The sequence below is a fragment of the Rhinolophus sinicus genome, linkage group LG04 (genome assembly GCF_036562045.2).
Source record: "Rhinolophus sinicus isolate RSC01 linkage group LG04, ASM3656204v1, whole genome shotgun sequence".
Classification (NCBI taxonomy): Eukaryota; Metazoa; Chordata; class Mammalia; order Chiroptera; family Rhinolophidae; genus Rhinolophus; species Rhinolophus sinicus.
In genome coordinates, this window is record NC_133754.1 from 147738322 (window position 1) to 147764241 (window position 25920).

General features: G+C 37.6%; 1 protein-coding gene across 3 annotated transcripts in view; it reads left to right on the top strand.

Moving 5' to 3' along the window:
- Positions 1 to 22490: 22490 nt before the first annotated feature.
- The window catches only part of VPS13A (vacuolar protein sorting 13 homolog A), a 194256-nt gene continuing 190826 nt past the window's right edge, over positions 22491 to 25920 (top strand). For all 3 annotated transcript variants that reach the window (XM_019736649.2, XM_019736650.2, XM_019736651.2), the window contains exon 1: positions 22491 to 22743. In XM_019736649.2, the coding sequence (XP_019592208.2) occupies positions 22644 to 22743 (100 nt within the window). In that variant the 5' untranslated portion in view covers positions 22491 to 22643. The remainder of the gene's footprint in view (positions 22744 to 25920) is intronic.

Sequence of the window (25920 nt, forward strand, 5' to 3'; positions counted from 1 at the left end):
TTATTGAAATCACCACCCAACCAGTCTCCCAAGGTAGAAATTTGTGAGTCATAATTAACTTTGTCTTCTTCTTGTCAACTGACCACCAAGTCCTATAATTTATACATCAAAAATATCCCTTGACAACCCTCCATTCCTATGACCCCGGCCTCAGTTCAAGTCCTCACTATTCTCACCTCTAAATTGCAAGTTTCCCATCTCCTTCGTCTAGTTTATTCATCGTATTCCCATGGAGAGTGGTTTGCCTTAAAATAAAAGTGGTTTAAAAAAATTATGTCTGCCACTCCCCTTCTTAAAGGACTGGTAGCTTTACAGAAGTCTTCATAATTAAGTCCGTATTTCTTATTTGGCAAATGACAATAATAATGGCAATATCACATATTGAGTGCCTATTTTATATATGAGTAAAATGAGGCTCCAAGGGGTCACTTTCCTAAAGTGACCGTCACTTTCCTAAAGTGTCACTTTCCTAAAGTGACAGAACTCAAAAGTGGCAAAGCTGGGATTTCTTTTTTTTTAAAATTAATGTTTATTGGGGTGACAATGGTTGGTAAAGTTACATAGGTTTCAAGCATACAATTCTGTAATACATCATCTATATATCACATTGTGTGTTCACCACCCAGAGTCAGTTCTCCTTCCATCACCATATATTTGATCGCATGTACCCTCATCTACCACCTCTAGTAACCACTAAACTATTGTCTGTGTCTATGAGTTTTTCTTTCTTCATTTGTTTGTCTTGTTCCTTTGTTGCTTTCAGTTTTATATCCCACATATCAGTGAAATCATATGGTTCTCTACTTTTTCTGTCTGACTTATTTTGCTTAGCATAATAATCTCAAGATCCATCTATGTTGTCGCAAATGGCATATTTCATCTTTTCTTATGGCAGAGTAGTATTCTCTTGGGCATGTACCACATCTTCTTTATCCAATCATCTATCGAAGGACACTTTTTGTTTCCATGTCTTGGCCACCATGAATAATGCTGCAATGAACATTGGAGCACATATGTCTTTATGGATAAATGTTTTCAGATTTTTTTTGGTATGTACCCAGGAGAGGGATTGCTGAGTTTGGGATTTCAATCTAGACAGAATTCAACCCTGCAGCACATGCTCATTTCGAATGTTACTTCGTCCATTTATAGATCCATCTCACCACATAAACTGTGACTTTCCCAAGGACAGGAATGGTGTCATATGCATCTTTGTGTCCTCAGTGTCTAACGCTGTGTCTGGCATATGCTTGTTTTTAAAAAAGTGGATGAAAGGACAGAGAGTGGAAGAGGGGATGGAAAGACGGAATTGAAGAAACTGGTGAGGTTATTTTAAGAAGAACATGATGCCGTTTTAAAATGTTTAAAGAACTATCATTTGAAAAGGCTTTATCCTCCTAATAGTAGGGATGATTTAACCTGAACTCTATGAATGAATTTAGAGAATGCATTTTTCTAGGACGAGGATCCATAACTTTCATAAATCTCACAAAGCTGCCTGTGATCCAGAATAATAATGTTTAGAACTATTTCTCCAGAGGAAAATGAATGAGCAGATGTTACAGGGAGACCAGTTTCAGATGTCTGTAAAGAGGAAATCTATAACAAGGAGAGCTGTTTGAAAATAAAATCTTTACAGCAAAATATCAAAAGCTTGGGATCAGTAGAAACAATCCAGCAGAGGCCAGATAAACATGTCCAAAGACACAGAAAAAGGAATCCATAGGATTTTGGCAGGCTGAAGACTACAATAGAAAAATTTCCACACTCTTTCAACCTCTGTGACTCTGTAATTCTAAGATGAAATCCGTAACAAATTTGTCTTTTCTTTCCTATCTTTTTTTTACTTCACAGATTTTGACTCTTTTAGAACTATCATGACATCTTTCTCTGTTTTCTTTCCATGCACTTACCTTTAACCATCATCTTTAGGTTTCTTTGCATTTCTTAATAAACCCAAATAATTTATATGTAAATTGTGTTGAAATCAGCAAGCATCGATACTTTCTACTTCTCATGTTGGATCCCCTTCTAACTTGTATAGCCTAATTGCTCATTTGTCATAGTTTTGCTTTCTAGGTTATTGAGATATTAGTTTACATTGTATAAAACTTTGAAGCATGAATTGTGGAAATAATAGTTCTCTAGACCTAATCCCCTCTAATACCTGAACTACTTTATTGAGTATGGCTCTCTTTTCTTCTCAAAGACATATATTTACTCCATAATCACTGTTGACAGAACAAAAACTCTCAAAAATATTTACATTGCTGTTGTTCAAAAGGAGATATAATAAGAGTTCAATTTAATGACATGTAGGAGATTTTCCTAGTAACGTTTCCCAATATATATCTCATTATTTGCATCTCTGGATGATTAAAAGGACGTAAAACATTTAGAAAGGGATGGATCTGAGCGAATGTGGGAGTTATTCATAAAATAATAATAGTAAATATTTAGCATTTGTTCATGTGCTGAAGTCATTGTATTCTATTTAGAAACACACAAAAATACGTGGTCTTTTATTAAGAGCAGCTCTCAGAGCTAAAATTAAATAATTAGTCCTTGTTCGGTGATATAAAGTAATGGGTGAGGCAAATGTCAATGACCTTCATTCTTTTTGTTAACACAACCCAAAGAAAAGGCATAAAAAAGATCAAGTCTGCAGGTATATATTAGTGCCCAAATCCAGTCAATATTTGCTGCCATCTGCTGGTCAAAAGAGAAAACTGCAAGAAACGGACAAATCTATATAGGGAATTTGATCAGGTTTGTAGTGCCAAGGCATTTATGTAGGGCATGATGGGGTTAATTACCCAGAATGGTGCTTATAAAAATACTGTACACCCTGGCTTCAGAGCAAGTCCATTCCGAGTGGCAGGGGAGAGATGAGGTCAGGGTGGCTTATGGGCTGCCTACTCAGAGGGTATAGGTATTTGTCCTTGGGCGTGTATCTGGTCACCTATACCTTAATTTCAAGCTCCTCCTCCCTCAACTTTGATTGCAAAGCAATAAAGTCCATTTCTTATTGCGTGGTACAAGATTTCCTAAAATGTTGCCCCCAAGGAAAACTGGGTCTTCTTGATCAGAGATTGCAAACAGGAAATTAGATATGGATTACACAATTTAGACATAGAATTTTATAAAAATGTGGGTGTCAATTTTAAAATAGAAAGTTCACATACAAATCTAGATTTCTGGCTTCTCTTGGAAAATTTGGAATATCAGATCACACTGGACTCTATTGCCACGCGGCTGGGGTGGGCTCTGGCTGTGCCTATTAAGTAAGATGACCTCTCCTGCTCATCACAGTTCCCACCACTTCCTATCTCCCAACATGGAGCCCAAAGATCAAATGACACTTATCATTCTTGCTCTATGTTTGTTTGTTTGTTTCTATAAGAAGAGACTTTTAACCTATGTGAGGCAGAGACTACTAGCTGCTTACTCTTGCATTCTCCCCCTTTTTTTTTTGTTAGTAACTGATATCTATATTATCAGGGATGGCATGGACCCAACTGAAAATTGTTTCCCCTTCTCCCTTTCTGAAAGTAGTCACCAATGAGATATATGTGGAAGTTTATGGGCAGGACTTCTGGGAATATTTTTTTTAGAACGGCTGACTTGACTACTACAAGGAAAACAGGTGTTTTCTGCCCTTCCACCCGTCCTTTTTCTGCATGCAGACATGATGGCAGGAGCTTTAGCAGCTATCTTGGATCCTGAGCTGGCATAATATCAAAGGGATTAAGGATGGTGCTCTCAGGCTGAACGTGGGGAAGAACAGGAGATTGTTATCAAATCTGTGGTACTTGGTATTCCAGTTTTCTGATCAGTAGGGTTTACTATACTGTTAACAGAGGAGTATGAAAATCAGCTCAATAAAATTCTCCTCATTGAATGCCTTTTGCTCCCTTTGAAATGGTGTGGTCTTGGGTCATTTCTCCTGGAAAACAGAGTTTGAGGTGGAGATTTGCATGCAGAAAATTTACAGAAAGGCTCTTGGGAACAATCCTGTAAGGGAGCCAAGCAAACAGAATTGGGCAGAGAGAAGCGAAGCGGCAGAGAAGTTGCAGCAGAGAGCTCAGCTGATCCTGTAGAAATGTCTGGAGTTGAGATGGCCTTTCAGAAAATGTCCTAAACCAAGACAAGGGGGCTGAGTCTTTGTACTTCTGCATGAACCAGTCAGTCACTGGAGGTGGACTGCCCCTGGAAAAGAGGCATAAGCTTGCAGGAGGGAATGCTCTCCTGCCCGGAGCAATGCTGAGGAAGGTTCCTCAGCTGTGAACCATCAGTAGCTATCAGAAGTTGAGGGCATGAGCCATCGTTCTCAAGAGAACCAGGAAGTTGCCCAATAGCCTCCTCTAGCTATGCATTCTGCCAGTTAAGTTCGCGAACTTGTTGCAACGATGTTGCTAACCTTTTTTGATAGCAAAGGGATTATTCATTATGAATTTGTACCAACTGGACAGTAAACCAAGTTTACTATTTAGAAGTGCTGAAAAGGCTGTGTGAAAAAGTTATGCAACCTGAACTTTTAGCCAACAAGTCATGGCTCTTACATCATGACAATGCACCAGCTCACGCAGAACTGTCTGTGAGAGACTGTCGTGTGGGGAGTCATCAGGCGGGGTTTCTAGTCCCGCTCCCCACATAAGAACACAGGACATGGTGAGGCCAAAAAGGAACACCCACGGAGCCATTGATAGGGGGCATACCACTATATTCTCGCTGGCAGCATCCGCCTCTCTGCAATCCGCTCTTGCTAGCTCAGCCACCATCTTCTTGCTAGCCCCCATTTTCTGCTAGCGTAGCCACAGCAGTTATATTAGTGGCCAATGGCTCACTGGTTACAGCTGACGGCCAACTAGCCACAGCTGATGGCCATCCAATCACAGTTGATGGCCATTTACTACCTGAGCCAGCACCTTTCTATGTGAGGCCGAGAGCCTGGAAACTGCTTTCTGGGGCTCTGTCCCCACAGGGACAAAGGAAACAAAAAGCTGTATTGGAACACTCTCCCTACTCACCTGATCTGGCTTCCAATGACTTCTTTCTTTACCTAAAGATAAAGGAAATATTGAAAGGAAAACATTTTGATGACATCCAGGACATTAAGAGGAATGCGACAACAGCTCTGATGGCCATTCCAGAAAAAGAGTTCCAAAATTGCTTTGAAGGTGGACTAGGCGCTGATGTCGGTGCATAGCTTTCCAAGGGGAGTACTTCGAAGGTGACTATAGTGATATTCAGCAATGAGGTATGTGGCACTTTTTCTAGGATGAGTTCGCAAACTTAATTGTCCGACCGTGTATGTACACATCAGAGTGTAATTCACATATTTTAAGTTTTACATATTACTCTTATAATAATTTTCATTTGTCAATGAATCAGAACTAAAAATATTTCCGGCTCTTTGTTATGTGCTTTTGGATTGAAGAGCAAGTTTACACCATTACTAAGATTAGCAGCTGTGAACAGCCAAGCTGAGTAATAAGTTCAATGTCTTCTGTTCTTTGAAGTGAAGAGAATGATGACTATGGGAGTGAATAAACAAAGAGCATTCTAAGAACTCTATTTAGAGGGGCAAGTGTTCTGGGCAAACAGATCCCAGTAATATGAAACAACCAGAGACAAAGGGGCAGGTCTTTCCTCCAGGCAGTTGCCTCCCTGTTGCCTCCCTGCAGTTTTCGAAAGACCTTCCTACTCCTTGACACCTTCCTTACCTCTTGTCCATGATGACTGGCATGGCGCCCCTTTGGCTTTTCTTGCAATGCTCTCAGCTTCTCTGCCATCCTGCTGCTCTAAGGATTCTGATATCAAGATAAAAATCGCTATTGCCTTTCATTGGTTTTGAGGTCAGAGCTAACAGAAGTAGCTTGTTTTTTAATCAAGGTGAGCTTGCCCACCATATGGGTGTTAATCACAGATCCATGTTAGTTCACTGGTTTAAAACGAAGGGAATTGAATACATCTATGCTTTGTGCTTATCCCACGCAATGCTTTTTTAATTGCTTGCATAGACTCGTTCAATGGCTTCTGTAATGCTGAAAATAAACCTTTAAAGTAGGTCGTCTGGGAAAATAGAAATGTAAAGATTGAGGAGGAAATTGTGGTTGAGTTGATAACGATTAAGTACCCAGTTTCTTAAATCATATTGAAAAGGAAAATTTCAAAATTATTCTTTTTTATACACATAATTTAATCCCTTACAAAGATTGGGCTCTAGGAAGAGTGGAAAAACTCAGTGTTTCTTACATCAACCAGGTGCAAACACTTTCTCAGATTCACATGGTATTGAATGAAATTCTTAAAGGAAATATCCAAATTGGTTAAGATATATTAAAATCATCATAATTCTGACAGTATGTTTTATCTTTATTGGCTCCTTCTGGGTATTGTTAAAATCATATAAAAATGTACAAAAGTTAAATGTACAAGAATTATTGGTTTTATAATCTGTTAGCTGCATGTCTCCTCTAAGTGAAATCAAGATAATACACCTTACAGAATTGAATGAAAATCGTCCCTGAGCAGGGACTTTAATTTGTATACTCATCACCCAGAACAGTTTCTGGCACATCACTAGAGATAGCACTAAATATTTGTTGAATGAATAATGGATGGATGGTGAAACCAGCTGCATGGGGACCAAAACACTTTGAAATATCTCATAGGACTTATCTCATAGGAGTGGCTGTGATAGCTGAAACCAGAATGGCTAATGAGATGGCTAATTAAAAGGCAAAGTATAAGGAACTGAAATGAGCACCAGTTACTTGTGTAAATCTATTAGAAAAATCAGAAACTTCCTCTTTTTATTTTGCGGTCCTCTGAAATATTTCAAAATTTTGAAAACTAAATCACGACTATAAAGACTTTATTAAAGAATCTACAATAAAGACATGATGATCATATTTGAAAATGCAGTACTTTATTTTAAAAGATAAGACTTAGGAAGATGGAAGCATAGCACACTCTCCTGGTTCATGTGTGTATCAAAACAATATGAATATGCTTCACTCGTTTCTTAATGTACAAGATATTCCCACCCAAGTCTCTCTCTATATTAGTTTTATTTTCTGATTACAAAGTAAATACTTGCCCATTGAAACAAATTCAGTCACTTAAAAAAAATAAAACAGACTAAAAAATTATCCCCTAATTCTACCACTTGGAGACAACTACTGTTATATTCTAGTGTAAATCTTTCAAGACTGTTTCCTATGCAAATGCTTACAGAGTTGTACAAATGTCTGTGAAGTGCTTAGCCCACAGCAAATGTTCAAAAAAGAGGTCAGTTATTATTATGAACAGTTTTTCTACCAATCTTTTAAATTTAACAATATAGTCTAAACACATTTTCTTTAAAAATTTTGTGTGTATTCGAATAAATGCAATTTACATAGTAATCCCCCTATTAATGGATAATGAATGCTATTTCCTACTTTTCTCTATTGTAAACTTTTCTGTAAACATCCTATTCTTGCAGATGTGCATATACATATGCCCATTTTTTCCCAAAAATCTTAGTCTCATATGTAAAGTCCTATTTCAGTTGTTTGATCTCTGCATTGTCACTAAAATTTTCTGTGCATTAGTTTCCTCATTTGTAAAAGTTGATAACATCTGCTTACAAAGTTGAAAGGATTAAATACTTATGTTTATAAAATATCTACTACAGTGCCTGGCTCAGAGATAGAATTCAATAAATGGTATATTTTATTTAGAATAATTTATCAAAAGTGGGCTATATATCAGCCCAAATCTAAGTACCAGTTAAAGCCTTTTGATACATATTGTCAACTGGCTATTCAGAAAGATTATACAAATTTCTACTTCCATCACTGGTGTCTCAGGTTACCCATTCATCATTTTCGTCAGAACTCAGGATACTATCAATATTTTTTTAAGTCTTTGCCAATTTTTTAAGTGAGCAGTGTTTTCTTATTTTGTTTCAGTTTGTCAATTTGTATTTATTTTGTTTCCTAGAAACTTGAGAATCTCACATATTATAATTATGCATCCTTATCTCTCCTTTCATGAATTGCCTATTTACATCACATGTGCACTTTTCTGTCGGAGAGTTCCTTTAAGTTTATAAGAGTATATTGTATTTTAACAACATCCTTACTTGAAAATCTTTTCCTCACTTTAACATTTGCTTTTAAATTTTCTTGAAATATTTAGCTTTAGTGTCATGCTTAGAAAATCCTCCAAAATACCAAGATTATATTATTCACCTACATGTACAAGTATGTTTGTGTATATACATAGGTTAATCAGTTTCCTCAGTTATAATATAGATCTTCTGAATCTTTATTTCTGAGAGAAGTGTGTTAAAGATTCTTGCCCTACTTGTGGAAATGTCAACTTCTCTTACATGTCAAATAGTTCATGTATTATGATACTGTAGGGTTTGGTGCATACAGTTATATAATTATGCCAACTTTTTTGTAGATTATAGTTTTTATCAATATAAACTATTTCTCTTTGTCCTATTCATTTTTTTTACTTAAACGCTAGTTTATTCTACATTAATATTAGTATCCTGAATTTCTATTGCTGAATTTTCTTATTTTAACTTTTCCTATTCTTTAGTAAAAATATATTTTGTGTTTTTTTTTCTTTTGGAAGCATATCTTACCTTACTATATATCTATTTTGTTCTTTGACTCTATCTGAGTTCAATAAGAGAGGAAATAACCCACTCACATTTATATAATGACTGATATGTTACTTTTCATTTTGTTATTTTATATTTTGGCTTAGTATACTTTATTGTTTTTAAAAATCCTCATTTCCTTTAATATATAGGTCATTTGATTTTTCCCTTTTATTTTTCTATGGTGTAATTAATAGATATATTTTTTCCTTATGTATTCTACTATTGGATAGTTTAAGCTTTTTTGAATTGTATTTGGCTCTCTGTTTCTTCATATCCTGTAGCTACTATTCCAACAGAAACTAAAAAATATATTTTATATTCAATGCAATGTTTCTGATATTAAGGGGTAAAACAGAATTCATTTATTTTCCTTAAAAGCAATATTATAAATAGCAGTTTACTGTAATGATAATAACAGCTGTTTTCATCAAGTTTTCTAGGTGTTATGCATTCTGCCAAGTCTTTTATTAAGTCATTTAGACCTGAGTAAAACCTTGTGAGACAGGTACCATTATTATCCCCATTTTACAGTTAAGGAGAGAGAGGCATAAACAGTTGGAATTAAAACCATATGTATCCAGGTACATTATGAGACTAACCTGTAAACGTGACTAGTATTTAGATCATTTCCCTTTGACACTGACATTTTACTGATTTTTTGCATGCTTGGTAATTGTTGATTGGATTCTGGACATTATGATGTCATATTATTGCATTTTAGGTTTTGTTGTATTCTTTTAAGGAGAATTAGACAAAGAACCCAGAAATAGCAAATCTTTTGACAAAAGTGCAAAAGCAATTCAATGGAGGAAAGATAGACTTTTCAACAAATGGGGTTGGAGCAATTGGATAGCCATTCTGGAAAACGGTTTGACAGTTTCTTAAAAATACTAAACATGAGACTACCATATCACTGAGCAATTACATTCCTGGGCATTTATCCCAGAGAAATGAAAATTTATGTTCACACAAAAACTTGTTTATAGCAACTTTATTCATAACAGCTGAAAATGGAAAACAACTGACATACCCTTCAATGTATGAATGGTTAAACAAACTGTCGTGTATCCATATCGTGGACTACTACTCACTCAGTAATAAAGAAAAAAAGTACTCATACACACACAACAATTGTAAAGAACTGTGCTGAGTGAGAAAGAAGCCAGCCTCAAAGGGTTACATTCCATTTATACTCACATAGCATACTTAAAATGACAAAATTAGAGAAATGGAAGACAAATTAGTGTTTGATAGTGTTTAAGAAAGTTGTGTAGGAGGGAAAGTAGGTGTGGCTATAAAAGGGCAACGTGAATGATCCTTGTGGTGATGGAAATGCTCTGGATCTTGACTGTATCAATGTCAATATCCTGGGTGTGATATTGTACTATAGTTTTACAAGATATTACCTTTGGGGGAATTATCTGTGTTATCTCAGGATTTTCTGTGTTATTTTTTTCTAACTGTATGTGAACTATAATTACCTCAAACTAAAAAGAGTTCAAAAAAATCATTTAAAAATGAAACATCACTTATGGTAATTATTCCACTAACAGTCATTAGCTTAGAAAAGTGATTCTCAAATGGGGGTGATTTTGCTCCCCACGGGACATTTAGCAATGTCTTGTGTCATTGGGTAGAGGCCAGGGATGCTGCTAAACATTCTGCAATGCACAGGAAATCCCCTATAACTAAGAATTATCCAGCCTAAAATGTTAATATTAATATTAGGTAAAACCCTGGCTTAGAGCTAATAATTTTGTCACATAAGGCCATACATTTTATTTAACTTGGATTAGGGGGTAACAATTCTTAAAATTGGACATTTAATGATTATTTTACTATTGTTAAAAACAGCTTGGGTGGCAGTTTGTTAATAACTCTTAATATTTCAGGCTAAAAGTATTATAGCCATCCTCTTGGTGTGCCACCAAGAACTTTGGTATCTTGCTCACCCATTCATCTTTGTTTTAACGTTAGCTCAAAATGATCCCTTAGTCAGAAGGTACACCCAGAGCCCACTTCTATGTGGAGGTGGGAAGGCTTTCTTACATTTCTTTGTTAGGTTGTTCAATGATCATAAAAGGAAGCCAATCGTAACACAATTTCATTAGAATTGGTTAGTATAGAATTTTACTGTGAACTTGAAATAGTTAAACTTAAAATACTTGGTAAGATATATAATCTTGAACTCATTGTTCCTTAATACTTATCAAAAGCTTGATTGAAAGAAACAATAGTTTTGAGAATTGACTGTTGGATAAATAACCTACCTAATTCTTTCCATGTTATTGAATCTATCTCTATATAAAATAAAGATAGGCCATCAGAAAGTTATTTCTTAAGTTGTAATATATGACCTACCTATCCCCACCCCATTAGTTTATTCAACAAATATTTACATGCCAGGTACAGTGCCAGATGCTAGGGATGTGGCAATGAACAAATCATATAACTTTCCTGCACTAAGGAGTTTGCATTCTAAGGGACAGTGCACCAATTATTTACTGCTATATAATGAACCACCCACACATGCACTGTCTTAAAAAACATTATTATTACAGTTTTCAAAACACAAGGCTGAGTGGTAGCTTCACTAGGCCGATTGTGGCCACTGAGGCAACTCTGGCAACTTGGCACTGCCGCATGTATTGCTCATCCTTTAGTAGCCTAGTCCAGGTGTTTTCTCATTTCAATGGCCACGAGGGAGACAGCAAACCCAACTGTGCAAGTGCTATTCAAGCTCTCCATCTGCTAACACCTCATTGGCCTAAGCAAGTTACACAACTTAACCCATGAGTCAAAGGTTTGGGCTCGTTGCCCCGCCCATAATGAGAGAGCATTACAAAGTTCAGTGACAAGCTACAGAGCCAATATTAAATAATGGATCCAATGTTAAAATTATTGCAGAAGGAGACAAAATAATATTATGAGAAATAATGACAAGTACTGTAAGAAAAAAATGAAGAAAGCAGGGTATGAAAATAATGACAAGGGGTGGAGGGATGGTTGGTGCTATTTTCGATAAGATGGTCAAGGAAAGCCTCCTTGATTCAGACATGTTTGAATAGAGAACTCATGTGAGGATGGATCATTTAGGGAATTTGAGTAATAGAGGCTAACAGGAACAAAACAGAAAGATAATGAAATAAGGGAATAAACAAACTAAAGTGAAAACTCAGCTGGAAGCCATAAACTTGTATTCCCATTAGCCCACATGGTTGGTTGCATGGCCACTTTTACGCATTTATTTAATGTGTATCCAGGACTGAAAAGATACATGAGCTTCATTTGCTGCTCCCATTATTCACAGGACCTCTAGTCTGATGATGAAATCAGTATTTCACACTGAGGCAGTCATCATGTCTGTCTTTTCATACCAAATGTAATGATGAATTTTATGCAATTAAGGAAAAAGTTAAATAGTTTGTACCGGGCATTGCCACTGAAAGATAAATTTCAGTTCTATATTTAAATCTTTTGAACCTCCACAAAGACCAGCTCAAATACTTGACATGGCCAGTAAGTAGAATTAAATCTTTGTTTAGGAAGTGATTCATTAACAATAAATAGTGGGAAAGAAACAGAGCCAAATTTATATTCAATAACATGAAATTTCAATCCATTATATCTTTTAAAAAAATATATGAATCTATATGAAAATAAGAAAATCCTTAGTATAAGAAAAATCCTTGGTATATATAGCTACTTCTCAAATGGGAGAAAAACCAATTCAGTGGTTAAAATATGTGGTTAAAAATGTCATAAATGAATTATTGATTTTGATTTTCTAATCTGAAATTTAGTTGAAAATATGTTTAGGATTTATTTTAGAAAATATATAAGAATTCATTTATAATCACTATCATTTTAAAATAAAATTTATTTAAAAATTGATTACTTCCATTTAAAGCCTAATTTGGAAGGATTTTATGTCAAAAATTCCAGTAGCTGGTGCTCTTATAACTTCTGGAAAACTGAAGAAGTTTGAATCAGTAGCTGATGTCTGACTCAGCTAATTTAATGTTAACAAAACCAAATCAGTGCATCTGACTTAGGATTTCCTCAGCTGTAATAAGCACAGTGTATATATAATCTAAGAACACTGAAAATGTGATAACTACTTGATGGAGACTACTTTCATTAGCAGTGAAAAAATACCATGATTACTTTCAAGGAAGAGATTCTGGGAATATTATGTTGTGCTCTTTGTGAAATAAGATCTCATGAAATGTGAACAGTGGAAAATTTTAGACATTGCCAGGTTTTACTTAATAAGTTGTTGTTGAATTAAACTAAATATTTTAAATAAAACACTATTGGTATACATTAGTCTCAAATGTGCCAATAACCTTTTTTTGTTATTAAAAATCTAGACTTCATCTGTGATAGTACATGTGAATTTTATAAATATACTGCTATACACATAATATATCTGAATTATATATACATATAAACTACATAAGATGTACATGACATGGAAAAAATGATTAGAATTTTGGAGCATATTACAACTTCTATAGCACGTCTGGGTGTATCTGTGTATATAGATTGGGGAACAAGGGATTTGTTTTCTCATAACCACACATACGTGCTTATGGAGTTAGTAATGGTACATCTTGTCAAAATTTATGGAAGTACATAAACTTAGAAAACAGTTTTATATATGGTTTATTAACTATCTATTTATAGATTAGCATATTTCCAGGTAAGTAGTTGTTAAATAAAGAATGCAGAGCATATATTAGAACAAGAAAAGTTTAAATACTGCAAAAGTACAAAAAAACAATGTGGACATTTATAGACCTAATGAACCCTCATTGACAATGAGTCTCTATTTTAATATCAAAGAAACTGTGTGTATGTAAGTACTTGTTAAGTGTCAACATGAATTTAATTTTCTAAAAAAAAAGCATACTACTGGTAAACATAAGGTTTACCTTTGAAATTAAAATCTGCTTTTTAAGGGGTGGCTGGTTAGCTCAGTTGGTTAGAGTGTGGTGCTAGTAACACTCAAGGTTGCTAGTTTGATCCCTGTATAGGCCACTGTGAGCTGTGCCCTCCTTAAAAAAAATAATAAAATTTGCTTTTTAAAATGACTTTGGTTAGAAATCTCTTAGTAGGTGAATCAAACGACTTTGCAAGTACTTGCTAATAGCTAAATTTGGCTGAGTTTTCTAAAATGTTTTATCTTTCTTGACGTCGCTACAGTTTTGATATTGTTGACGACCTTTTCCTCTTATAAATGCTTTTTGGATCTTGGTGCCACCCCACTCCAAGAACACTGACTCCTGTCCTAGGCCTCCTCTCTCATGTCCATTTGGCTCTCCCCTAAATGAGAATGTTTCTTCACTGTTCAATTCTTGTGTTTTTCTTTCTCTACATTCCTTTACTCCTAAGTGTCATCCACACATTGAGTATAGATAGATAATTGCTTCTGTGTAGGGAGCTCTCAAGTGTCCCTCTCTTGTTCTAGACTCACACTGGGACCTCATTCCTTAATTTCTAACTATCACTAGACAAATTACATTGGGTCCTGGATATTTTCCCGCAGATTTCATATCTCATGGAACCAACCAAAATCTGAATTCCTCTTCATCTCCTATAAAACCAATGCCTTGATTTCACATTCCAGTCACTGTGAGTGACACAATCTTGAAATTATTTTATTTACCTAATCAGTTTCCAAGGCTCATAAATTCTATTTTTGTGATGTTCATTTCACATATGCCTTTGTATTCATTTAAATTTCCATGACCTAGTTGAGGTCTATAATTACCTCCTGCCTAAATCTCAACAATGGCCTCCTGGCTGCTCTCTAACTCTGAACTTTCCCACCTTATGCCATCCTGGTGTTTACCTAAAATTTAAAAAGTGAAATTAGAGGCAATAAGCATTTATATGGGATCAAAGAATTGCAACTACGGAAGCACAGATTCAGGCAGAAACCCAAATAGTGTCCCAAGGGTGAAGGTGAGAGTGTTTTATGAGAAAGGGAAAGAAATGATTACATGAATAGAAGAAAGCAATTCCTATTGGTGATAACAAGCTGAGTTACTCTTTAGCTACAGGTGGATGTTTACTGATTCTATCTTCAGATAGAGTCCATAATCATCAGTCCTTGCAGACAGGATGTCTGTTTTCCTGTTAGCTTTACAAACAATTGTTCTAAGACAATGTTGATTTGGACGAGTCCAAAGGTCTGGCCCAGTTCAAACAATGCAAATATTCAAGGAGCAACACATGCAAGACAGTTCCTCTGAAATGGCTTCTGGCTCCCATTTAAAATGGTTCCATTTATGGCAACTGTCCCTCTGGTCAGTGTCTCCTATCTGTATGTTTCAGGTTACTTATGTTAACAGGTTGGGTAGGGTAGGCAAGGCAGAGTGACAGGGGTTGGCCTTAGAAGTACATACTGAGGTGGCCCAGGCTCTGGGGAAAGACTTCATAAAAGCAGCCTCATGTGCAGAGTCACATGGCCTCCAGCTCAGTCAATGGTTCACAGAGGGAGAAAAAAGAGAATAGAAGCAGGAAATTGTGATAGGGGGGTCAATATACAAAAGTTCAGATAGGCAGAGAGCTCATATCTGGGAGGTCTTTCAAACTCTGTCTAAATCAAGATTGGCTCAGAAATGGGAGCTGGACTGAACAAACAAGGTGATGGGTATCAGTGTATTCAGCTTGTAGTGAGCCACCTTACCCCACTGACCCTGTGCTATAGGACAATTAAGTACAGACCCCGAGCAGTTCATACGGGTAGCTTATCGCCTGCATCCTTCATCCTGACCCACCTCACACTTCACTGCCTAACTTGTTCTTCATTATCTCAGCCCTTGATCCTTGGACTCATTACCTATTTATAGACTGCAATTGTTGCCAGTCCTGACACTTAATCTGTTCTTTGGCCCTGAGCCTGGCTTCCCTCCTCACCCACAATTTGCATTTACTGTCTTTGATGCTGTTGCTTCCCTCTCTCAGCCCAACATCACCCCTTTCACATACTCAACTACAGGGCCTGAATCTGCTCCACATAGCAGGAGATAAACAGAACTGTTAACAAGGTATAAAATTGCTGAGTAGTGAAAGAATAAAGAAGAGAGCTCTCAGGTATCACTCAGGTAATTACTGCAGGGAGAGGATATAACCCCAATGATTGAATGAACAAAGGGACAGAATTGGAAACTCAGACCTCTAAGCAGAGGGCTGCTTGGCTGGGCATCTCTATAGAAGGGGAGATGATGAGTTGGTTGGTTCTGCTGTCTCTGAGATGGTGAGATGATACTAAATCTGCAAGTTGAGGAACACGCAAGTCAGATTCCAGTGCTGCTGAGGAACTGCTGCTGTCTGGGAGAAGGGTTGCTGGGCTGGTGCTCACAAGAAAAGGAAGTAGACAGGAAGCCCCACAGGGAAACCAGAAAGGAGCAAGTCCCTTCTTTCTCCTCCAGCCTCTCTACAGCACCCTCTTGGCAGAGCCAGGTGTGGAAGTTGAATGTGGTTTGCAGTGTGCCCCAGCATCATGGAGCAGAATATAGAAAGGTAGTTTGGGGGCAGATTGGCAATAATTCAATACCGGGCAGGTATGCTTTTCCTGTTTTTCACAAATATGTGAGTGCTTACCCTGTTGTAGGCACAAAGAATAGAACCATGAGCAAAACAAGAATACTAATTTCTCCTTGAGTAACTTACATTACTGGGGAGAGACATATGGACAAAAAATAAATAAGTAAAAATTGTAGTACATTTAGGTGGTAAGTGCCCTGAGGAAAGATGAAGCAGGGAAGGTGATAGGAGTGCTGAGGGGTGGGGAGAGAGCAGGTATCAATTTTAACCAGCGTGTTCAGGGAAGGGCTGAGAAAAAAGACTTGAGAACAAAGACAGAGGGAGTGAGTCATGCAAATATTTGAGGAAAGAGCATTCTAGATAAGGGTAGGGTAGAGGGGAAGGCAGATTAGGTAAGGCCTTATCTGCCATTGTGAGGGCTGTGGCTGTTACCATGGTGATGTGGGCAGTACATTAACAGCTTTGGAGCACAGAAGTAACATTATCTGACTTTTATTTTTGAAGGATCTTCATGGGTGCTCTTTAAAAATTAGATAGGCATTCCTGGATTCACCTCAGCCCTGCCAACAGGACCTTAATTCGGGATCTAGAGTCTTTGCCTTCCACATGCATCATTTTTCTCTCTCTCTGTACCTGCCTCTCATAGCACTGTAGTGATGGGCCCTAGCCAAGGTTGTAATGCCTCTGCTCCCGTGGTTGCAACTTCACTCCCAATCACAACCTGTTTTTTGATACCCTCTGCATAGTCTTTCCCTGAGTTGGTCATGGTATATTAATCTACTTCTCTGGCATTATGTTCACGTGTGAGAGCTGGGGCTGGCTTTATATCCACAATTGTTCATTCTTTCAACAAATATATATTGAAAACCTGTTGTGTGTCAAGTGCTCATGTAGGTACTTGGGATATGACAGTGAACTAGACACATTAACTCCCTGTTCTAGAAGTGGCAGTGGTGGGGGAGACAGAAATTTTAAAAACCTATAAGGAAGATGATTTCAGAGAGTGATAAATGGCATGAAGATTACAAGGTGTGGTTGCTGGCTACTTGAGACTGAGGTCAGGAAAGACCTCTCTGATAAGGTGGTATTTGGATAGAAACCTGACAAGAGATCTGCCATGTGAAAATCTGAAATCAAGGAACACTGATGGATTGTGAGGGGTGAAATGTCTAACTAGTACATTGTTTTGTATACCTGAACCTAATAAAAAAATACAGAGAATAACGAAAATGAAAGTTTATTCTTTGAAAACGTCAATAAAATTCATGTTTAGCAAGACTAGCCAAAGGGGGGGAACCGAAAAGGCCCAAATTACAAAAAAGTAAATAAATAAAAAAGCAAACAAACAAAAAAACACTGATGGATATCAGCATTTGGGACTCCTCTTTATCTAGGAAGTGGCCAGTCATTTTCAATATTTAGAGCCAGAGGCAGGTGCTTGAAAATCCCTTATTATACATCTCTCTCTCTCTCTCTAGTATTTTACCAGGGACCACCGAGTAATTGATATTTTAATACGTTCTGATAAGGTACCAATTTCAGATACTTTTGCTTCTTGAATATTTCACCAGAACCATATGAGCAGCGATAAAGCATCATGTAGAATCTCTTAACTCTCAGGCTCATCTCATGCTCAGTGGGCCCCCTATTATACCCCAAATTAACAGAGCCTTTAAAAATTATTTCAAAATAATCATAGATTCATAGAAAATGGCAAAAAAATAATTTGTAGGGAGGTCCCATATACCTTTAACCCAGTTTCCCCCAATGGTAACATGTTGCATAAATAAGGTGCAATATCAAAACCAGGGAATAAAGACATGGGTATCATCTATGGAGCTTATTCAGATTTCACCAGTTTTATATACACTCATTTGTTTATGTGTATATAATTTTATGCAATTTTATATAACCAATACCATCATCAAAGTACAGAAGTGTTCGGTAAACACAAGACTCCTTCCTGCTATCCATTTGTAGCCACACTCATCCCTCCTCCCACACCTAACCTTTGGCAACTGCTAATTTGTTTTCTATTTCTATAAATTTATTTTAAGAATGTTTTATAGATAGAATCACACAGTTTTCCTTCAGCACAATGCCCTGAGATCCATCCAACTTGTTGTATGTATTGATAGTTCATTCCTTTTTATTGCCGAGTAGTATTCCATGGTCTGGATATACTATGTAGAGTTTGCGTCACCATTCAATCATCTGTTGAAAAACATTTGGATTGTTTCCAGTTTTTATCTATTATGAGTAAAACTGCTATGAACATTCATGTATAAGTTTTGTGTGAATACAGATTTTCATTTTTCTGGAATTATGTCTAGAAATATAATTGCTGGTTCATATGGTAGATGCATGTTTAGGATTTTTTGTTTGTTTTTTTAAGAAACTGTTTTTCATAGTGGCTGTACTATTTCACATACCCACCACTAATGCATGAATGATCCAGTTTCTCTGCATCTTCACCAGCATTTGGTGTTGTCACTTTTTCTTTTTTCAGCCATTTTGATGTCGGGATATCTCATTTGCGGTTTTAAGTTTCATTTCCTCAATGGGTGATAATATTGAATATATTTTTGTGTGCTTACATACCATGTGTATACTCTTCAGGAAATTCTACTCATGTCTTTTGGAAAACTTTTAAAAGTTCACATGCATCTCTATATCAGTTCTCCACTAAATTTGGGAACTTGCCAACAAACTTCAGTTAGCTTTAATTCCAGGGTGAGCAATTTGTCCATTTTCACATATAGTTTCCCAGAGAGTGATAAAATAATGTACAATATAATAGCATTTCTGTTATATCCCTCTTCACCAGTTTAGAGGAATAAATCAAGTTTACATTGTCTTTTTTAATGCTCCACGTGTACAGCATATAGTTGAATATAATGAAACTGAATTTTCATGGTTTAAAATCTCCAAAGCTGATTGCTTCAGACTCAAAGCATTTCAATCAGTATGAATGAGATGTTTTATTTTACTTGGTTCATAGTAATCTTGCTTAAATTGCTTATTTGGGGAAATAGATACATGTTCACTGTATAAAAACAAAAAACTTGACAGAACAGAGAAAATACGCATTACCAAAAGTTATCATCTAGAGAGAATTATTAACATACGGTGAGCATAGATCTAGATTTCTTTTTGTATATATATTCTCTCCACACTTAAAACATGTCCACAAGTTATATAATTAGTATAATACTATTCTGTATCTTGTTTCTCACAAGTGTATATTATTGACTTCCTCCTATATTAGTACAGATCTTCATTATTATTTTTAAAGCCTGCATAGTAACCCATTGTATGTATGTGTTAACCAACTTCTTTATTAATACATATTTCCAATTTTTTGAATTTATAAACAATGCTTTAATGGATGTTCCTGTGGGGATAGAATTTAAAGTTTTATACTTTTCTTAAAGCACATATTTAGAAGTGGGATTGCTACGTCAAAAGCCTTATATACAGTGTGTGTATGTGTGTATACATACATATATACACACATATAGTATATATGATACACATGTAGAATATATAAATATAATACACATAATATATATATATATATATATATATATATATATATTTATCTATATCTGTTTGTAGATGTTCACAAACAGCCTTTTAGAAAGATTGTGTCATTTTACATTTTCACCTTCACAACTGGAATGAGGTTAAGTGTCTCATCTTTTGCTTGTGTCTTACCAAATTTCTCTCTCTCTTTTAAAGGATTAAAACACATAAATCCAAGTAACATTTTAAAAATAATTTTGAAACCATTAACTGAGGTAGGAGCACAGGACTTTGTGAAGCTAGGTCAGTAAAAGTTGTCCTGTAAAATTCCCACCTTCTAGACCTGGTCCTCCAAGACTCTTTTTGGGAATGTGGTTTGCTTTAATTGCTTTGTTATCTGACCAGCTAGCCTGCTACCACAATGCAGACGTTGCATGGGAAATGATAAGGACAAGCAGGAAAACAATGACATTTACTTGTGGACATAAGAATTAAGATTAGGAGGAAAAAAATATCCAAGTTTTCTACCAGTACTCCCAAACTTCAAAATGAAAAGCTGTGGCATGTAAACAGCAAGTCCTACTTGCAAAGTTAGAGATGTATTGTAAAGGTTGATGATGTTTGGGGTCATGCACACGCTTTTTTTTCTTTCTTTTTTCTATTTTATCAAACAATGAAGTACATTTTAATTATGATCAGGAGCAAAAACGCCTTATACCAACATATTTCCACATTTGAAACTTGAACATTTTTGTAGTAGTCCTGATTTTTCAAGGTCCAATAGATATTTGGTTTAATAATTTAATGAGTGTACTTATCTTTTACATGATACTGCAATATGTTTTTGCTTACAAACTTCCTCAGATGGATTAGGCAACACAGGACTGAATGCAAAACTGTATATTTTAGTAATTAGGAAACATGTATTCAAGATATAGCACCTAACACTAGATAACCATTCAGTTACAATATGCATCTTCTTATATATTTATAACATTTTCAACAGCATTTTTTTTCATTGATCTTTTTAGTCATTAAGTGCTTATACATCTATAAGCACATTCTCCTCTCCTCCGATTTCCTGGGATTGTAGAAAACTAATATGAAGTGTTTGCAAGATAACTCAAAGATGTGTTTTTGGAATGAGTGCTGGTTCTTGTACTTTATAGAAAATAATGGAATCATTTAGTAATAGTACAGTAGCAAAATACTTCATTATATAAGGTTTTTCTCTGCTCTGGACATTTTAGCCTGTATTAGTTTCTCTGTACAGGTATTCGGAGACAGATTTTCAATGTCTTTACCCAAATACAAACAGAAGAAGGTGGGGTGGTGGAATGCAGTCAGTCAGAAGTTCCAGGTTCTGGCTCTGTTTCTGAACATTAGTTGTGTGACCTTGAACAAATCCCTAACATCTTAGCTTTATTATCTTTATGACCAAGAAGTTGAATTGGTGACCTAATAAAAGTCCTTCAAATATGAAGTTATATGAATATAATTTATATAAACTCATGTAAAATAAGATTTTACATTGTTTTGCTAGGCAATTCTATTTGCAAAGGCAAACCTTAAAGAATTGGGGTGCCTATGCAAAAAAAAAAATACTAAAACTATACAGCAATTTACAGTCATCCGACATTACTTATTTTCTGTGCAAAGAGAAAAAGTTCAAAGTACACCCCTACATCTTAAATCCTTAAGAGGGTGATGGTGATTAATCATAGTTCTTCAAACTTCACATCCAATGCGTCTCTGACCTCAGGTCTTTGGCCCTATTTCTGCTTAAGACCAAACTTTGGGTGGGAGCGGGGCTCAAAGGGCTCTAATTTTTATTTGTTTATTTTGTCAGTCATTCTGTGAAGGCTCAAGGGTTGAGTCTAGGTCCCACAGTATTTCTTGGAAGGCGCTCAGCAGTTTTCCTGACTGGCTGACTAGTCTAACTCTGAATCCGAAGGAATTCTTTATGGGATGAAAGAGAGCTCCGCGTTTGTGTGTGTGTGTTGTTTTTTTGACCAAAAGTAGAGTGCCATTTCAGATGCGGGGAAGGGGGCGTGGAATTCCAACCCTGAGTTTATTCTTCACTCCCGCCCCCCGCCACGACATGCAGCAGAGAAACTTAAGTGACCCACCGTGCGTCCCTGCCACGCGCTCAGAGAAGCGGGGAGGGAATTAACAGGCGTTCAGACTTTCAGGCTGGCGAACCCAGGAAGCCAGCAACGCCAGGGAACCTGCCTCCGAACCTGTTAATAATAGGGGCGGGGAAATGTGCTTCCTGGGACACCCCTAGTGACGAATCCAGCCTAAGAGCGAAGGCGCTGGAACCCACCTACACCTCACTCAAACGTGGGACTCGTCGATCCACGTATTTGAGGGTCGAATGGGGAGGGGGTTCGTGTCTACGATAAGGGGAGGGCCTTCCCTTGCGGGGCGTAACCGTCACGCCCCGACCCGCCCTAGGCACTGACCTTTACACCAGTCTCCAGGTGGGGCGGGGTCGGAAAAAATCTGGCAACTCCCGACACTGGCCTGGTTGCCAGGCGATGGGGGAGGACACCAGTCCCACGAGAAAAAAGAGCGGAGCTCAGCCCCGAAGGGGAGCGCGTCAGAGAAGCTGCTGCGCAGCCGCCCTAGCTCCCTTTCGGGCCGGCACGCCCAGGTCTGCGCTGCGCTCCGGGCCCGCCCTCCAGCCCGAGCTGCGCACGCGTTGCGCGAGGGGCTGCCTCCGCCCCTCGCCGGGCTGGAGGCGGGGCTGCGCGTCCCGTACGGGTTGCGTTATAGTCGGAGCTCCCCAACCGCGGGTGAACCGGGCGGCCTCGAGGGAGGGGCGCGGGAGGGCAGGCGCAAGAAGAAGGCGCGCTGGGGTCACCCTCCGTATCCACTGCGGCTGAAGAAAATGGTGTTCGAGTCGGTGGTTGTGGATGTGTTGAACCGGTTCTTGGGGGACTATGTGGTGAACCTGGACACGTCCCAGCTCTCTCTGGGCATCTGGGGAGGTAACGAGACCGTCGCCGCCCCTCAATCTCGCCTCCCTCTCGGGCCCTCTTTGCTGGAGGAGGGCCCTGCCTTGGTGCCTCGGGCCCTTCGCTTGCCCGTTGTCGCCACCTGTCGCCTCCCTCCTCTGGGTCAAATTACATAAAGCAGGCATGCAGTTCTGGGGCCTCTCCCCGCGAGTTCTTTATTTTTTGGCAGGAGAGGATGGGGTCGTGGGTGCTGGGTGAAAAGGCCCCCTTTTCCCAAGCCGATCGGCTGAGGGGACCCGCAGTAGACTCCAAAGGGTCTGGAGTTCAAATTCCGCTAAGGCGTCCTTTATTTGCCCCTTGCGGTCCAGCTTCAGCTGTGCTGGGCGAAAAAAGGCAATGAGACGCACCTGGGCTTGGTCTCATCCCTGTCATTTCCCCCTCTTGGGTTATGACGAAGGCCGCCGGGAGCCCACGGAGTGTCGCACGTTGCCTAGCACGTGAAGGCAAGACGCTCGGACCGAAGACGCCCTCTTTTTTCCCAGCCTCGGTCTTGGCTAAACCATGGTGTTTTCTCGGCTCACACTACCTGGACCCCGGGTTGCTCGCCTGGATTCCGCTGATAACAAAAAGCGAAACTCCTGTGCATAACTCCGACGGTTGGTTGTGTGTTTTCAATTCACAACCTGACCCAGGAATGTGTTACGTTTGTAAGGCCTCGGGGTTTTGTGGGTCAGAGTGAATTACTGAATTTTTTAAGAAACTAAGTGCAGCCGTGTAACATCTCAGACCCGCAAAAGACAGGGATGAACGTGCAATTAACGTTGCTTAGATAGTGAAGCTTTATATCGGTTCTCTCTGGTGCTCTACCTTATTGGGAGCCTCATGTTTAGTGCTCCCATCTGTTTTGTGCTATACCCTTTTTTAAAAATTTAAACACCCATTAGAAATTAGATTCCTTTTATTTATGAAATCCGAAGTTAGGGTTAATTTTTTGTGTGATTAGCATATTGTTTGCTTTTTAAAATAATTTTACTATTCTTGAATATGCACACACTTTCAGGCTTTTTCTAAAATACTTGTTTATCTTGATTTTTCTCCTTTATGAGATAGTGTAAATAGGTAATCTAGTTTGATAAAGAAGTCTTCTTGTTGCTACTCTTGGTACCTAGTACCATGATAGGGAACAGAACTACAAGAACTAGGAACAAAAGTGCTAGCTCAGAATTTCTGATTAGTAGCAGAAACTTGCATGTTGTTTTATCTGTGCTGCTTCTCTTTTGCAATGTAGGACTAATGAAACTTGTCTGCACCTACTTCAGAAGGAAGTGTTGAGAACATTTTGTGGAGTGCTTTGATCTACCCTGTTTCCTGGAAAATGAGACCTAACTAGACAATCAGCTCTACTGCATCTTTTGGAGCAAGGATTAATATAAGACCCAGTATTATATTATGTTATATTATATTTATATTATGCCCGATCTTATAGTAAAATAAGACTGGTCTTATATTAATTTTTGCTCCAAAAGATGCACTAGAGCTGATTGTCTGTCTTGGTCTTATTTTGGGGGAAACTGTATAGTGGAAAGTTGCTTCTATTTACAAGGTGGAGATTTGTGTGTAGTGTGGTTTATCTAAGGATTTATTTAATATTTACATACAGTAAAATTCACTCTTGTGATGTACACTTCTGTCTCGATGAATGCAAAGAGGCGTGGTATCCATCATCACAGTCATGATCCAGAAAAGTTCCAAGCCCTCCGAATTCCCTCTGTTGCACTTTTGCAATCTAGCCCACCTAACCTTCACCCCTCCTCCTGGGAACCACTGATCTGTTTCCATCCCTACAGTTTTGCTTTTCCTAGAGTGCCATATAAATGGAATTACATGGTATATAGCTTTTGGGGTTTGGCTATTTATTTAATTCACTCCTTTCACTTAACTTCTTATATAAAATGTATTTAAGAGTCACCCATGTGTTGCATTCTTATATTTTTTTAGTAGTATTTCATTATATGGATGTACTATAGAAGATCTGTTCATCTGTTGAAGGACATTTCAGTTTCAGATGATTATGAAGAGCTTCTATAAATATTTATGTTCTGGTTTTGTATGAACATAAATTTTTTTCTCTTGGGTAAATACCTAAGAGTGAGATATCAAGGTCATATGGTAAGTGAATATTTATGTGAAAACGATGGAACTGCTTTCCAAAGTGGTTGTTCCATTTTGCGGTCTTATTAGCATTAGCCTTGTGTGAGTGCTTAATTGCTCTGCACCCTGACTAGCACTAGACTTGTCACTGAAAAAACATTTTATAAGCCCTTCTGATAGGTACAGTGGTACCTCGGTTTTCGAACGTGATCTGTTCTGGAAGACCTTTTGAGTTCTGAAACGTTGGAAAACAGCCAACAACTAGGCCTCAGGATCTTGCACTCAGTGGATGCCAGTGTTAGACTTCTGAGGCATGTTTGAAAACAAGCATTTACTTCGGGGTTTACAGCGTTCGTAAACCGAAATGTTCATCAATGGAGACGTTCGAAAACCGAGGTACTACTGTATATAGTTATAGAGCATTGTGGTTTTAATTTGTATTTCTTAGTGATTAAGGATGTTGAGCTTCTTGTTGTTTACTGTTTGTCTATTTTCATTGGTGAAGTGTCTGTTCAAATCTTTTGCACATTTTAAATTGTTTTTTTTTCCTATTGAGATTTAATTCATATCATTACATTCACCCCTTTAAAATGTACAATTCAGTATCTTTTAGTATAATCACAAAATTGTGCAACTATCATCACTACCTAATTCCAGAACATTTTCAACCCCCCCCCCCAAATAAACCTCGTACCTATTAGCAGTTACTCCAGATTCTCTCAATCACCCTTCATCCCACCTCTGACAACCACTTTTTGTCCCTATAGATTCTGTAGTTATGGACATTTCATTTAAATACAATCATACAATATACGTGGCTTTTTGTTTCTGGCTTCTTTCACTTAGCATTATATTTTCAAGGTTCATCCATGTTGTAGCATGTATCAGTATTCATTCCTTTTTATGATGGGATAATATTCCACTGTGGATACATCACATTTTGTTTATTCTTTCATCTGTTGATGGACATTTTAATTATTCCTACTTTTTGACTTTTATTAGTAATGCTGCTATGAACAGTCATGTATAAGTTTTTTGTGGGCATATGTTTGAAATTCT